A 15004-nucleotide genomic window follows, 5' to 3' on the forward strand; every position below is an offset into this window, starting at 1 on the left:
CATGTTAGCTTATAAGAGCATTGTAATTTCGTACTTAGAGCTTTAATTCTGTATCAATATTTTTATTGTACACAAAATCGAGTAATAACACTCTCTTCTTCACTTATTTGACCGTTTTTATCTTCTAACTCTTATTTTATCACTTTCCGTTCCAAGTGGGCTGAACACTGTATTTTTTGCTTGCGTCAATTATTTCATATGTGTATTTTTTTGCAGAGAACAATGCATATACACATTATTTGTATAATTTTTTTAAAATAAAATATAATTTCTGTATAGGGTGTGTATAGATACTAAATGAAACAGAAAATGTAATTGAATTTCATGAAATAGAAAAATTGAATTCAGAACTAAAGCTATATAAGATGTCAATTAGAAATAGGACATATTATGATATGGAACTAGCAAATTGAAGTCTATTTCAAATTATATCATGCATATATATCTTTTATTGTATTTAAATTAATATATATGCACATTATTTCTACAGAAATGATTCATCTATGTTATGTAAAAAAGATTATACCCACAGCATGTTTATATATAAAAAAATATAATATAATTTAAAAGGGTTTAATGTATTTTACCTCTCTAATATTGCAAATGAACAAATTACTCCTTTATAAAAAAATAATAATTTACCCTTATATTTTTTAAAATTAAGCAATTTACTCCCCGTTTAGATTTTAAAAAATACAGGGGATAAATTGCTATATTTTTTAAAAATACAGAAAGATAAATTACTAATTATTTTATAACAGATAATTTGCACGTTTACAATATCAGAAGGGTTAAATTACATTTTTTCCTAATTTAAAATAAATATGCGATCAAGAGGCAATCTCAAAACTTTGGATACACAATTCTTCAAGGTCTACGCAATTCATGCATTTCTATCCTTTCTCTTTCCTTCTTTTCTAGGAACAACGCGTTGATATAAATATCAAAGTCTTCCACTACCACTGCTCCCTTCAACTTCCACTATTTCTCCCACAAGACTATCTATATTCTGCGATCAAGAAATTACTAAGAAGCTGAATTAATTACCTCTTGCAATCGCAGCTCAGCCATGGCCGCCAACGCCACCGCCGTCCCACAGGCTTACCAAGCCTACACGTCGGCGGCGGTGCCCGACTGGCTGAACAAAGGCGACAACGCTTGGCAGATGACCTCCGCCACCCTCGTCGGCCTGCAGAGTGTCCCCGGCCTCATCATCCTCTACGGCAGCATAGTCAAGAAGAAGTGGGCCGTCAACTCTGCCTTCATGGCTCTCTACGCCTTCGCCGCCGTTGTCATCTGCTGGGTCATCTGGGCCTACAAGATGTCCTTCGGCGAGAAGCTCCTACCGTTCTGGGGCAAAGCCGGCCCCGCCTTGGGCCAGAAGTTCCTGATCAAGCAAGCGGCGCTGCCCGCCACCGTCCACCACTTCCACAACGGCACGGTGGAGACGGCCATGGCGACGCCATACTATCCGATGGCGTCAATGGTGTGGTTCCAGTGCGTGTTCGCCGCCATAACGGTGATTCTGCTGGCGGGGTCGTTGCTGGGGAGGATGAACATTAAGGCTTGGATGATGTTCGTGCCGCTGTGGCTGACGTTCTCGTACACGGTGGGGGCTTTCAGCTTGTGGGGCGGCGGCTTCTTGTTCCACTGGGGCGTCATTGATTACTCCGGTGGCTATGTCATCCATCTCTCGTCGGGGATCGCCGGCATCACCGCTGCTTACTGGGTGAGTGCGCTACTATGCTCTAATGACGTCGACCCCTCCTATTTTGACGTTGACTTTAAACGTGACTTCTTAATATTTGTGAAATTCTAATACAAATTTTATTAAATATATAAGTGACATGGATTAATTTTATACATATCACTTTGTACAAGAGATGAAAGAATTCAATAATTTGACCCAAAAATAATAGTTAAATCCTTATGATTAGGAATCGAGAAATTTTAGTTTGGACCCGATTTGAATAAATTTAAATCAATTATATGGTAAGTAAAATTTTACTTACTTGTGGTGTGCACAGATCAAGAAAATAGACCAATTACATATCTATGTGACTTGGTTCCCGAAAGAATTTTTAAAAGGATCAAGTTCAGCCAATGAGATCTAACTTAGCAATTAAAGAAATTGAGTTGTCATAATTATAAAGTCATGAATTCGTATCCCACCTACATGTTGATTCTTATTCTATTTTATTAGTAATTATTGATTAAATATAAATTTTTGATATTGATTATTATATATTTCAATAATTGATATCATAATTTGATTGTAATCGATTTACTAAAAAAAATAATCATCTTGAGCTTCATTGGGTAGGAAAAGAGAAAAAAAGTCAGATTGCTTTTGAACTGATGTATTTATAAGTTAGCATTTTAAATTCTTAATAACATATATATTTTGGATATTAATTAATGGCAAGTAGTTAAATAAAAAAAATTATAATTTTAATCCTGTAAATATAATGCGGGTGACAATTTCAATTTTGTTATGAATTTATTTTGCCAATTTACTTCAATATTATTTAGAATACAAATGATCGAAATTTATTATAATGACTAAAATCACAATTTTTCCTAGTTACATGTTTAAAATGGGTAGGAGTAAGAGATCCCCAACTTTGAATATTCAACAAAGATCCCAACAACTTATTTAATTTTCGGGGACGAACTCAAAGAAATTGGGGTGGACTTCTCGTGCTGTCATTTATTTCTCTCTTACAAGAGGATAAAATGCAATTCAAGCCGACTTTGATTTTCATTTGATGTATGTTGGGGCATGCAGGTGGGGCCAAGATCAAAAGCAGACAGGGAGAGGTTTCCGCCGAACAACGTGTTGCTAATGCTGGCGGGGGCGGGGCTGCTGTGGATGGGGTGGGCGGGGTTCAATGGCGGCGACCCCTACAGCGCCAACATCGATTCCTCCATGGCCGTCCTCAACACCAACATCTGCGCCGCCACCAGCCTCCTCGTCTGGACCTGGCTCGACGTCATCTTCTTCGACAAACCCTCCGTCATCGGAGCCGTCCAGGGTATGATCACTGGCCTTGTTTGCATCACCCCGGGTGCAGGTAATATTATAAATTTATATCACAAATTTTTATTCTACTTTTTCTACAATACTGAACACATTTTTGTTTGATACAAATTGAACTAAGTAAAACCTAAAGCACTCATATATAAATTTACTAAAATTTTTACGGATGATTATCTTCTCCTTCGTAAGGTTTGTTTACATTTAATAAATATGTCTGTTCGATAGTTAAAATTTATTAAATTTGCTGATATTAATATAAAAATTGAATAAAAATTAATATTTATCCTTAATTAACTTATTACTAATATCAAATAAATTTTTCCAACTAAATTATCCTTATAACGGTGAAAATATACCTCCCCACATGCATTAACATCTGAAGATATATAGGGATAATTTGCTCATAAAAAGATCTATTTGAGTTGTAATCAGTAATAAGTCAATTGAAGGTAAGTATAAATTTTTATCCCATTTTTTTGTTAATACAGAAAAATGGGTGAATTTTGACTAATGAAGGGACTCATTTGTTAGATGAAAACAGATTTTAAGGGTACTAAATGTAATTTTTTCAAACTACAAGAAATCTACGTATAATTATAAAAAACTTCAGGGGAGGGGAATGTACTTATTCCAAAATATTATTTTTTGGTATGTATAAATTAGTTATAATAGTATTATGAAACATTCATGCATTTGATGTCTCATAAGTTAGTTTCTAATGCTGTTTTGGTCCTACTATTTTTAGCTAACCATATTACACCCCATAATTCTAAAAAATTATAATTTTAGTCCGAAATATTAATTTTATTAAATTTATAACGGAACCAGCACATGAACTCCGTTGAGTCTTGATGGAAATTATAAGGTTCTTACTGTCAGAAATTTAACAAAATTAAAATTTAAGATTAAAATTACAATTTTATCTGAACGTAAAATGCAAATTTTTCTTTGCATTACTAATAAAAAAGACATTTTGTAATATTTTAGGAATTTTTTAAATCGGCCAAGAGAATCCAACCGGGAGGTATTTCAGGTCCAAAACCCTTTTACCGGGTCATATCTTGAATTTTGAGGAATCCACTTCAAAACCCGGCTTATTGTCGTTCTTATTTGTAACTACTCAATGGTGAGGGTTGACATAGTCAAGTTTGAGAATCACCCTATATGATCAAGATGGAGTGAGTCAATGAGCCATCTAGATTAGATTAGAAAGGACATCACATAATTTAGTTGATCAATCATTTTACTCGGAATATTAAAAAAATTGTACTATATATAATTGAAAGTGAGTAAATTCAAGGAAAAATACAAATAACTTTATGTGAGATTGTAAATGAGCAAATTATCCTCTATTAAAAAAAATTAGCAACTTACCTCACTGTATTTTTTAAAATATAGCAATTAATTTCAATACTCGTATTTTTTAAAATGAAGCAATTTACCTTTCTAGACAGGGGGTAAATTACTTTATTTTAATAAACAAAGGCGGGGTAAATTGCTTTTTTTTTTTTTTTTATAGAGGGGTAATGTACTCATCTATAATATCATATGGAGGTAAATTGCATTAAATCCATAAATTTAATATTAGTCTAAATTCTTTTTTAATTTTTTAGCCCTGTAATTTAGAATGGGTAGCATTTTTTTACTCTGGATGAATTGATTTTCGCAATTTATTTTTGTTACTTTAAAATGTTGGCAATTTTAGTTCAATTGGTTGAAAAATTGCATGTGGCTTACAAACGATCCAATTTAATCAATTTTAGTTCTGTAACTTTGAAGGAGTTGATATTTTTTATCATATAAAATTAATTTATAAAATTAAAATTATAATTTTTAATCAATTAACCAAAAATAGACTAAAAAATTAACAAAATTTTCGACCAATTTAGCCCATCAGAGTCTTGCATAACTTTATCTTAATAATTTTTTGTCTTATATATTTTTCTCTCTGGAGTATTACATCTTTATCTTTTATTAATTATTCATATTTTTTTTTTTATAAATCTCATATTTATATTAACTTTTATATATACTTTCAAGTATTTTTTATTTTTAAAAATTCAGTAGTAAAAAATTATATCAACATAATTTTATTTTAAATAATTTAAAAAAAGTTATACAAAGGCACGTAGTGTGAAGTAGATTGAGGGTGCTTTTGAATTTAGCGCAGCTTTCATTTTCAGTAAGTCTGAATTCATAAGTCTCCAACATATGCCCCCTTGCAAATTTCCAACATAGAATCTTGATAGCTTTTTACATTGTAATTATTTATCTATTTTGTATGTTTTCTTCAAAAGTCTCTGAGTCAACCTATTACACTATACTAAGCTATTTACAACTTCAAATACGATGATAAATTTACTATTAATTTATATAGTAAGTGAAATGGTATTATTATATATAAATTATTAATTATATTTTATGAGATACTTTTAAGAGTTTATAAAATATTTTATTTTATTTTATATTTAATAGTTATTTTTTGTTCTAGACATAATACATATGTACTACTGTCAATTTCTCCTTATATTGTGGTTTGATCGATTCAAAAGATTTCAAAGTTATAATAATAAATCATCAAACTTGTTTGAATAAATTTGTCCCACAAAAAATTGAAATCCTTAAAATTTCATTTTGAACTATATTCACTACAAGAAAATAATTATGAAAAAATTTGATGCTAAATACAATGTCAAATTTAACATTCTTATGATGATGAAAATATATCTCTCGTGCATTAACTTGTAAAGATATATGAGGTAATTGGATCATAGAAGAATTTATTTGACTAATAATAAGTTAATTGGAGGTAAATATGAATTTTTATACGATTTTTTTTTGTTAATATTATCAGATTTTGTTAATTTTGACTAATATAAAGACTTATTTGTTAGATAAAACAAATTGGACGTTAGTTGCATCAAATCTCAACAGAGAAGTGTAATTATTCCTTATATTTAATATTTAATATAAATATTCATTTTTCTCTTCAAAATCCAAATCCAGGCCTTGTTCAAGGTTGGGCAGCCATAGTAATGGGAATACTCTCTGGAAGCGTTCCATGGTTCACAATGATGATAGTCCACAAGAAGTGGTGGCTCCTCCAGACCATCGACGATACACTCGGAGTCTTCCACACCCACGCCGTCGCCGGCTTCCTCGGCGGCATACTCACGGGCCTCTTTGCCGAGCCCGTCCTCTGCTCCCTCTTCCTGCCTGTCACCAACTCACGCGGAGGAGTCTATGGCGGCGTCGGTGGCGTGCAATTCCTCAAACAAATTGTGGGCGGCGGTTTCATCATTGGTTGGAACATAGTTGTCACGTCGATCATTTGTGTTCTGATTAGTTTCGTTATCCCATTGCGCATGCCGGAGGAGCAGTTGCTAATAGGAGACGACGCGGTGCATGGCGAGGAGGCGTACGCTCTCTGGGGTGATGGGGAGAAGTATGATCACACCAAGCATGGCAGCACGCCCGATGTTCAGACGCCGCATCACAAGGCGGCCATCGGGGCTACACAAGTTGTGTAAATAATGGATAGTAGTCCGGATGTGGTTCATTTCTTTGCATTGCGATTGTCATCTCTAGACTGCCAAACTTATTTAATGTGTGTATATGAACCTTTTTTTAGTTACTTGTCATTTTGCACCCTCCAATTAAAACCCTCACTTGAAAAATGTTTCAAGTTAATTAACTCAGACTTTCTTTCTGATTCATATATCAAGTAAAAATAGGTAGATTGAGTTGGACTTAATAATCATCACTAACAAAAATTACAGCATTTAACCATGTGACTAATTGTCATGATTTAAAACAAAATAATCGTAGCAAATAGTCATTAATCATGACCATGCAACGGTTGTTGGCTGTGATATCTGTAAGGGTGGCTAAAATGTTTGCCATGACTTTTTTTTTTTTTTTTAACTATTGCTCTTAGCCATAATAAATAACTTTTTCTTGGTGAAAATTCTATATTTTTTAATCGATTTTAGTTAACCGTAGTCAATAAATTTATAGTCATTTTCGTCCTATTGTATGCTTTTCATCAAAGGCAGTTGGCATGCCGATGCTACACTGCTTGATGTGTTTGTCATGACATGCACTTTGCGGAGGAAATTGTAGAGTTGGGTTCTTAATGTTGGCTACAAGTGGTGCGACGTTTGGATCGTACAGCTATGGGTCCTACTTGACATTGATTACCATAGATTGGCCGTCAAACTCGGTGTCTATGAGAAAGGTGAAGCAACATACTTGAAGGTTCCATGGTGATAGAACTAGCAGTTGTTCCTTACCTCATGTGTTCATTTTCATAGGCATGTGAAATGGAATCATTTTAACCTCAATCTTACTAAGAAATAAGATTTCTCGATTTCCATCTTGAGAGTGTTAAATCTCAGTAAAATAGTATAAGTGAAGCCATTCTTGTAAATATTATGTGAAGTCCGAATGTTATGCTTCATAATTTACTGGTGTGTTTTTCACTAATATTTTTTTAGAGGAACTATGTCGATCCATGTATTCTAATCTAGCTCGTCTACAGGCCTTTAGCTCATTCGTGCACAAACATGTCTTTCTCTTCATCAACAAGGTCACTCACGCAAACGCACATCATCTTCAAGATAACCATGATGGACACTTTCTCAATTGTTGTGCAGACCCAGAAACACAACTTGCTTGCTTTTGTGGATCATTACCAGAGCAATCCACTTGTTTATACACCTCAAATTTGTTGAATCTTTGGTGCGCTCCAAAGGCAAAATATAGATAGAAAATATATAGTGAGAGAATGATTTTGGAGAGAGTATCTAGAGGAGACTTGTGTATTGTGATCAATTCACTTTAACCTGTGTGCTCTGATCAGAGAGATTTGCCCTATTTAAAGTGTATTGAACCTTATCCTTAGATTATTTCTTACCTCAACCTGAAGAAGGAAATTTCTTATGGAAGTTCTTGACAAATGTTACAACAGTCTCAAGAGGATTGACCAAGGCTTCTCACTCCAGAAGAGAACAAGAATGGTTGAGAAATTTTCAAGTTCAGCAAATACTACCAGGAAATGCAGTGAGGCGTTTACACTCTACTAAAGTTCATGGTGGAATCCCAGCTAAGAGAAGTGGAACGGGTAAATTTCTGCACATTTACAGTTCTAAAAATTATGACGAACCACTGGAAAAGACGCGGTGATGACGAACGCGGTGACGTCATCCGAAAGAGACAAGACGATGATGAACGCAGTGACGTCAACAGAAAATAAGTTTGGAGTCCAGATTTGAAGTCCGCGGACGCTAATAAATAAGGTAGCAATGAAGCAGATGAGGATCATCAGCAAACTTCTCAAACTCTTCAAAGTATAATAATTTGAATCTTTTAAATCTTTGTAGTTTTAAGCTTTTAGTTTGTGGCGGTTTCCCCAAAGAGTCCAGACCTCTTTCATATGAGAGGCTAAATAGTTGTCTTCTCCAGAGGAGAAAATAATAACTATGTAATATTTTCTATATTTCTTCAATAAAAGTAAGGCTTCTGTTCAATTTGTTATCCAAAATTTTGTTAAGTCCCTATATTGGAGTGTCTTCTATGCCCTAAGGTAAAAAACGAAATAGGGCTGTGTTGTTTGTTGCTGAAGAAGCCAAGTGCCTGCGAACCATCCGCTGCGGTAGTGTGGTTGGAGGAAGTCCATAAAGCTGAGAACTTGGAATATCCAAAAGCAAGGTCGGAAAAAAGTATGAATTTATGTGGGCTTAATTTATTTCAGAAGCATGTTGGGCCGTTTTTAGAGCATTAGAATGGACTATTAGGCTTTATTACCAAAATGGGCAAAATGGTCATAAAATGGGCTGTAGGATCGAATCTAAGCGAAATGGGAAGATACAAGACTCAAACTAATATTGTCAAAGTCAAAGAACCAAAATGATTTAGAGGACTATCCAATTTTTTTTCTCATTCCTATATAATAAACTTTTGCATAATTTTGAGAAAGTATATTTGGGAAAAACTTCAACTTATGAAAATAAATATTTGTTAGATTAAGTTGTGAATGGGATACTCATTTAATCATTTAGGTTGACCTATAACTTAGCATCTCATCCATTAGTCAATTTTCTCGACTCAATTTCTCTACAAGTTTTATTTATTTTCTCTTAGTAGTAGTTAATCATCTCTTAAAAACTCAGTCCTCCAAATAATGAGGATTAATTATAATTGTGGTACTTATTTCATTAACTTATCGTGGGAACGATATTTTTATACTATTTGATAATTAGTGCACTTGCTAATAGCCTATACATTTTTTGACAATCATGCGCAATGGTTTAACAAAATGTAATGATATTTTTACCTATCCCAATAATTTCCTCTAACCTAGCCTCAAATTGTTCTTTAGAAAACTCTTCTTCACAAACTAAGACTTCCAACTTGGATCAAGAATCTTTTATTCTTATTCTTTTGAATTTTGGTTTAATCTGATTAAGACATCATCAATCGAAGTTCATCAACTAAAATTTGAGTTATTTTATGACATATATTTTAGAAAGTTATTTTGAAAATTGCTAAAATAACATCTTCACTCATTATATTGATATTGATATACATAAGAGTAGCTTGTATTCATATTTTCACTCATTATATGACATATATTTTAGAAAGTTATTTTGAAAATTGCTAAAATAACATCTTCTATAGGCACTCCAGCTACATACTTGAATCTTCCAAGACTCGATAAAATTTAATTTAAAATTATTTATTGAGTCAAGTAACGACTTAATACTCACTAAGAACATGGACAGGTGTCTTCTGAACGCCAAGCAAATATTTAAGAAAAATACATTTTTTTCCAAAAGATTCTTTTTATTTTTTTTCTAATTAAAATCAATGGATCACGACATTCCATGCCGAATGGATGAATAGTTCCACTCTTTCAGTTTTCTTGGTTCAAACATATCAGATCTCAGGCCTCGTACATTTGTATTTGATGAGCAATCTTTGGAAATAGCAAAGGCATCCCGTTCAACCAACAAATGTAACTTTGGAACAAGTTGACATTCGTCTTCTTTCACGTCCCATAAACACGTCGAAACAACAATGAAGGCAACTATAGTTGGAGAATTAACACCTTGTTTTGTCCCCAATATATATATTTGATCGAGTATTCAATCAATTTTTTTATATATATTTAGTGAGCGATATATATTCATGGGTTAATCTTGTTTAGACGAAACATTAATTGTCACCCTTTTAATTCCATATAGAATTCGGATGAAGAACAAAAGTCGGGGGAAGGTATCAATCAAATGGATTGTGATCATCTGTATCTCCAGCTTTGTCCTCGGCATGCTTTGCAACAAAAGGTTTCCACTCCTTGTGTGTGTGTGCGCGTGTGTTTGTGTATTGTTGATTGTTTATTTGATATCAATACATTCAAGTTATTGAAGGCCTAATTTTGCATTGGCTCCAATATCATTGGTATTTGTGTTGTGTGTTTATTGCTTTATGTATATGCCATTATCAAAGTTGATGTCAATTAGGTTTTACAATTTCTTGAAAATGCTGATCGGAGCAGTAGTTGATTCACCATTAATGCTATACTTGACATGGTTGAAAATTTTCACTTAAAGAGTAACTAATATTATGTTCTTACGTGATTTCTTGTGTTGTAGAATGTTGGCTTCTCATCGAGCAAGAGATCAAATTCTCTACAGAGGGCGACATTTAGGAGATTTTGAAGCTAACTCTGATGATTGTGTAACAAATAAGGTTCCCTTTCGAAAGTAGTTATCTAAACTTACGTTTTTGTATTGAGTGTTCGATTTCTATTGTTGTGTATTTGTTCGTTATTTTTGGTTGTTGTAGAAACTAATTCGCGATGAGGAAGTGATGAAAGAATTCACCAAGGCTCATGAAGCTATAGAGTGAGTGTATTGTCAATTTTGCTTGATAATTGTTGTAATTCTTTTGGATGCTTAACTGAAAGATAATAGCATTAGAAGAATGGTTGCACTCTTGAAATTGATTGTAAGATGGAAATGATTTAGACCAAGAATGGAGAATAGGTCATAGAAGACAATGAGAAGTTTCCAGTTATTAAACTATACTAAGCTTACCATTTGTGTTGCTTGCTTGTCAGATCTTTGGACTCTTCCATTACTAAACTACGATGGGAGTTTCCATCAAACAAAAAGTCCCCAAAGATTGGAAACTATGAGAACATGACTGCGATTCCAACGTACAATGATGATACCATGATAAGGAAAAAGGCATTTATGGTTGTAGGTATAAATACAGCATTCAGTAGCAGAAAAAGACGTGATTCTATCAGAGAAACATGGATGCCGACAGGTGCTACTTTTCCATGAAAGTGTACTCATCATGCAATGTTTTATCTTCAAATATTTTTCCTTACAACTTTTTTGGTCTAAATCTAATAGGTAAAAGTTTGCTTCAGCTTGAGCAAGAAAAGGGTATTGTGGTTCGTTTTATGATTGGCCACAGGTTATCTTTTAAAATCTTTTTTATGCTTGGTTGTACTTATGATGTTAGCTTTAATTTAGCTATCAAATTGCAAAAGTTAGGTCCTTTCAATTAACCTTGATTTTGAATTCATATACCGAGTCTAAGAAATTAAACGCAACAATAGTATGATGGCTTGATAAAAAGAACTTGGTTTGACTACTTTCTGTCCGATTTTTTATAAACTGCATTGCATGTTCCTTGGCTACAACTTGATTGTTCTGGTACATGAAATGAGAAGTTGATATGATTGAATCACAAGAGTGTAGACAAGTTTCTAGAATGAATCATGTGAAGAGAGGTTCACACTACAAGTAATTCATTTTCTTATCCTAACAGAAAAATCTTGAAACCATTGCTGACATTTTTATACTATTCAGTGCAATATCTAACAGCATTTTGGATCGTGCAATTGACTCTGAGGATGCCCTACACAAAGACTTTCTTAGGCTTGTATGGAATCGTACACCCATATTATATTCTTTTTACCTTTTGCTTTTTTTTTTGTATAATGTTATTAATTTTTTATACTGATATCCTTTTTAGAATCATGTTGAAGGATATCATGAATTATCAGCAAAGACAAAATCATTCTTTTCCACTGTTGTAAAAGCATGGGATGCTAATTTCTACGTCAAAGTGGATGACGATGTTCATGTAAACTTGGGTATATTTGATTTCTTTATATTTTTTCACATTCCTAACTTATACAGTATAATGAAATATATGATATCCAGTTGTAACTCTTCTGTAATTAATAATTTTTTTATTTAACATGTACAATATAGGCGCGCTAGCTGCAACTCTCGCACGCCATCGTAACAAGCCCCGAGTTTATATAGGATGTATGAAGTCGGGGCCAGTTCTTTATCAGAAGTAATGCTTTTTCTTATTTGTTTGTTTTCTATCTTATTCACTTTTATAATAAATCGATTCTTTATTACTTACAAGTTGTTTTTCATTTTAGGAATGTTAAATACCATGAGCCTGAGTATTGGAAGTTCGGGGAGGAAGGAAACAAATACTTTCGACATGCTACTGGACAAATATATGCCATATCAAAGGATCTAGCAAAATATATCTCTATCAATCAGTAAGAATTATACCAAACTCTTATCTCGATAGGAAATGGAAAATTTTATGTGCAGCCCCTTTCTTGTGTGAATTTAATACACTGCATAATAATGCATAGTAATGGATCTTAATAGTTGATGATCAAGTACAAGTTAGCTTTCTTAAAAGTGTTAAAATGTGCTTGTCATGAATTTTCAGACCTATTCTTCACAAATATGCTAACGAAGACGTAACTCTTGGTGCGTGGTTTATCGGTCTTGAAGTCATGCACATTGATGACCGCAACATGTGTTGTGGAACTCCGCCTGGTAAGCTTTCTATTCTCATTTTTCACATTAGTTGCCTGCTTTCAATCTTTGACTTGAATCAACCATTAAGAATTCCCAGATGTGTACAGACTGTGAATGGAAAGCTCAAGCTGGTAACATTTGTGTCGCAACATTTGATTGGAGTTGCAGTGGCATTTGCAACTCTGTGGAGAGAATCAAGATTGTTCATGTTAAGTGCGGTGAAGATGTTACTACTCTTAGGAACTCCCTTCTCTAACTTGGATTACCCGAAGTCGATCGATTAATTTAAGTGTATCGATAATCCTCACTCTTTAAATTTATTATTTTCACCACCATTTCCCTAATGCTTGACATAGAAACAGAGGGGAAGAAGCTTGAGGGAGAAGGAATATCCATTGCTCTTATAAAGGCATGCAATGGGAAAATTAAATGATTTTTCTTTTGTATTTGAGGAAAAGTAAAGGGCAAGAAAAAAAAGTGTAGAATTTCAAGTGACCAGGTTTGGTCTCTCAATTTCTTGTATGTACCAGGAGCATCTATTGTTGTATCCAATATTTGAATTAGTGCAGTAGTTAAAGCACCATGTTTTCAACCTGAAGATGACATGGACTTGCAGGTCCATGTCAATGTAAATTTCAAGCAAATGGCATAACAATTATTGATGGATTTGTCATATTGACAATAACTTATAGCAGTAGGATCTCCTGTCGACTATTTGACCCTTTACGAAAATATTGTTCGTGAAATATGTATTGATTTAGATGGATTTATATGATTGTGTTCATTGATCATATCCAAGTCAAATTAGTATAGACTATACAAACGCATGAAGAAAAATATAAACTATACTTTTGTTAATGTATTTGTTTAAAAGTAACATCACTGGGGCATGTATATTTATCAATCCATTCTTGATTATTTTTATTAAATGATTGTTTCTTATAAATATAAGTTATTAGAAAGAGAAATAGTCATTATTATCATTGTCATTTTCTTTTGGTTGAAACTTGAGAGAGAGTGGTGAATCCAGAGGTATGGCGTTCATGAAGAAGAGGGAAAATGGGAAAATTTTCCTTATGTTTGGATTTATGTTTTGAATGTTTTATTTTGTATTTTGGAGGTAGAGAGAGAAAAATAGAGATAGATACGTGTGTGTTGATAATAGATGGTATGTTTGGATTTATGTTTTGAGGTCATTTAAAATATCTTGAATTAAGTGGTGTAGGTTTGATGTTGGGATTTGGGACATAAAAATCATTGTTCATTGTCAAATCGTATCTCTTTTTATATATATTTTTCATATATAAATATGTATATATATTAATATTGTATGTTTAATATTGTATTTTTTAGAGCTAAAAATTACTGTTTATTATCAAATCATGTCTATTTTATATTTTATATATATATATAAATGTATCTATATATTATAAATAGAAAGTGAAAAAATAATAAAAAACACATAGATAAGGTGTAAAAATACAAAAACAAACATTAAATGTATTTTATCTTGTCTCAAAAATGCAAAAACATGATTCCAAACATTGCCTTTGATTCTGAGTCTTGACGTGTAAGAACGTATTTTACCCGACCAAATCCAATTAATCTAATTCTATAGGTTTGGGTTTGGGTCTAATTTAAAGATATGGGTCTAGGTCAATAGATCTGGACCTGTGCAATTTTGACTCATTGACCAAGACCCATTGACAGGCCTAAGTAGAGCTTTCATTATCCACAAGGAACTTATGTCCTACATGCTTAGTTATCTCAATGACAAGAGGTTCATCATATGTAAATTTTACTTCCTCCAAAATATTTCGTCCTCAAGCTGGAGGAATCCCCTTCGATAGGGTTACATACAACCATGTTGATTATGCCCCTCCTGCACTAGTTGAAAGTTTAAATAAAAATAAAAACTTTTTTATAGACATAAATCTGTATATTAAGTGAAAGTGATATGTACAAGTTAAGTGGGGGATTGTCATATAGCTTGCACATATAGATTTCACGTCCTACTTAAGTTTTAAATACTTAATAAAGAGTTATCCAATCTAAAATACGACATAAAAGGAATAATTAAAAAAATGAAGGAATTTAT

At 33.0% G+C, this 15004-nt stretch overlaps 2 protein-coding genes across 2 annotated transcripts; both read left to right on the forward strand.

Annotated features, from left to right (window-relative positions):
* On the forward strand, positions 945-6689 carry LOC105176088 (ammonium transporter 3 member 3-like). Its single transcript, XM_011098789.2, has 3 exons — positions 945-1729; positions 2789-3074; positions 6047-6689. The coding sequence occupies exons 1-3, from the start codon at positions 1070-1072 to the stop codon at positions 6568-6570; spliced, it is 1470 nt and encodes a 489-aa protein (XP_011097091.1). The 5' UTR covers positions 945-1069; the 3' UTR covers positions 6571-6689.
* On the forward strand, positions 9954-13608 carry LOC105176089 (beta-1,3-galactosyltransferase 7-like). Its single transcript, XM_011098790.2, has 12 exons — positions 9954-10181; positions 10285-10383; positions 10693-10789; positions 10886-10944; positions 11160-11371; positions 11461-11524; positions 11923-11995; positions 12089-12209; positions 12331-12418; positions 12510-12635; positions 12815-12924; positions 13014-13608. The coding sequence occupies exons 2-12, from the start codon at positions 10292-10294 to the stop codon at positions 13160-13162; spliced, it is 1191 nt and encodes a 396-aa protein (XP_011097092.1). The 5' UTR covers positions 9954-10181; positions 10285-10291; the 3' UTR covers positions 13163-13608.

This window comes from Sesamum indicum, linkage group LG13 (assembly GCF_000512975.1).
Source record: "Sesamum indicum cultivar Zhongzhi No. 13 linkage group LG13, S_indicum_v1.0, whole genome shotgun sequence".
NCBI classification, from domain to species: domain Eukaryota; kingdom Viridiplantae; phylum Streptophyta; class Magnoliopsida; order Lamiales; family Pedaliaceae; genus Sesamum; species Sesamum indicum.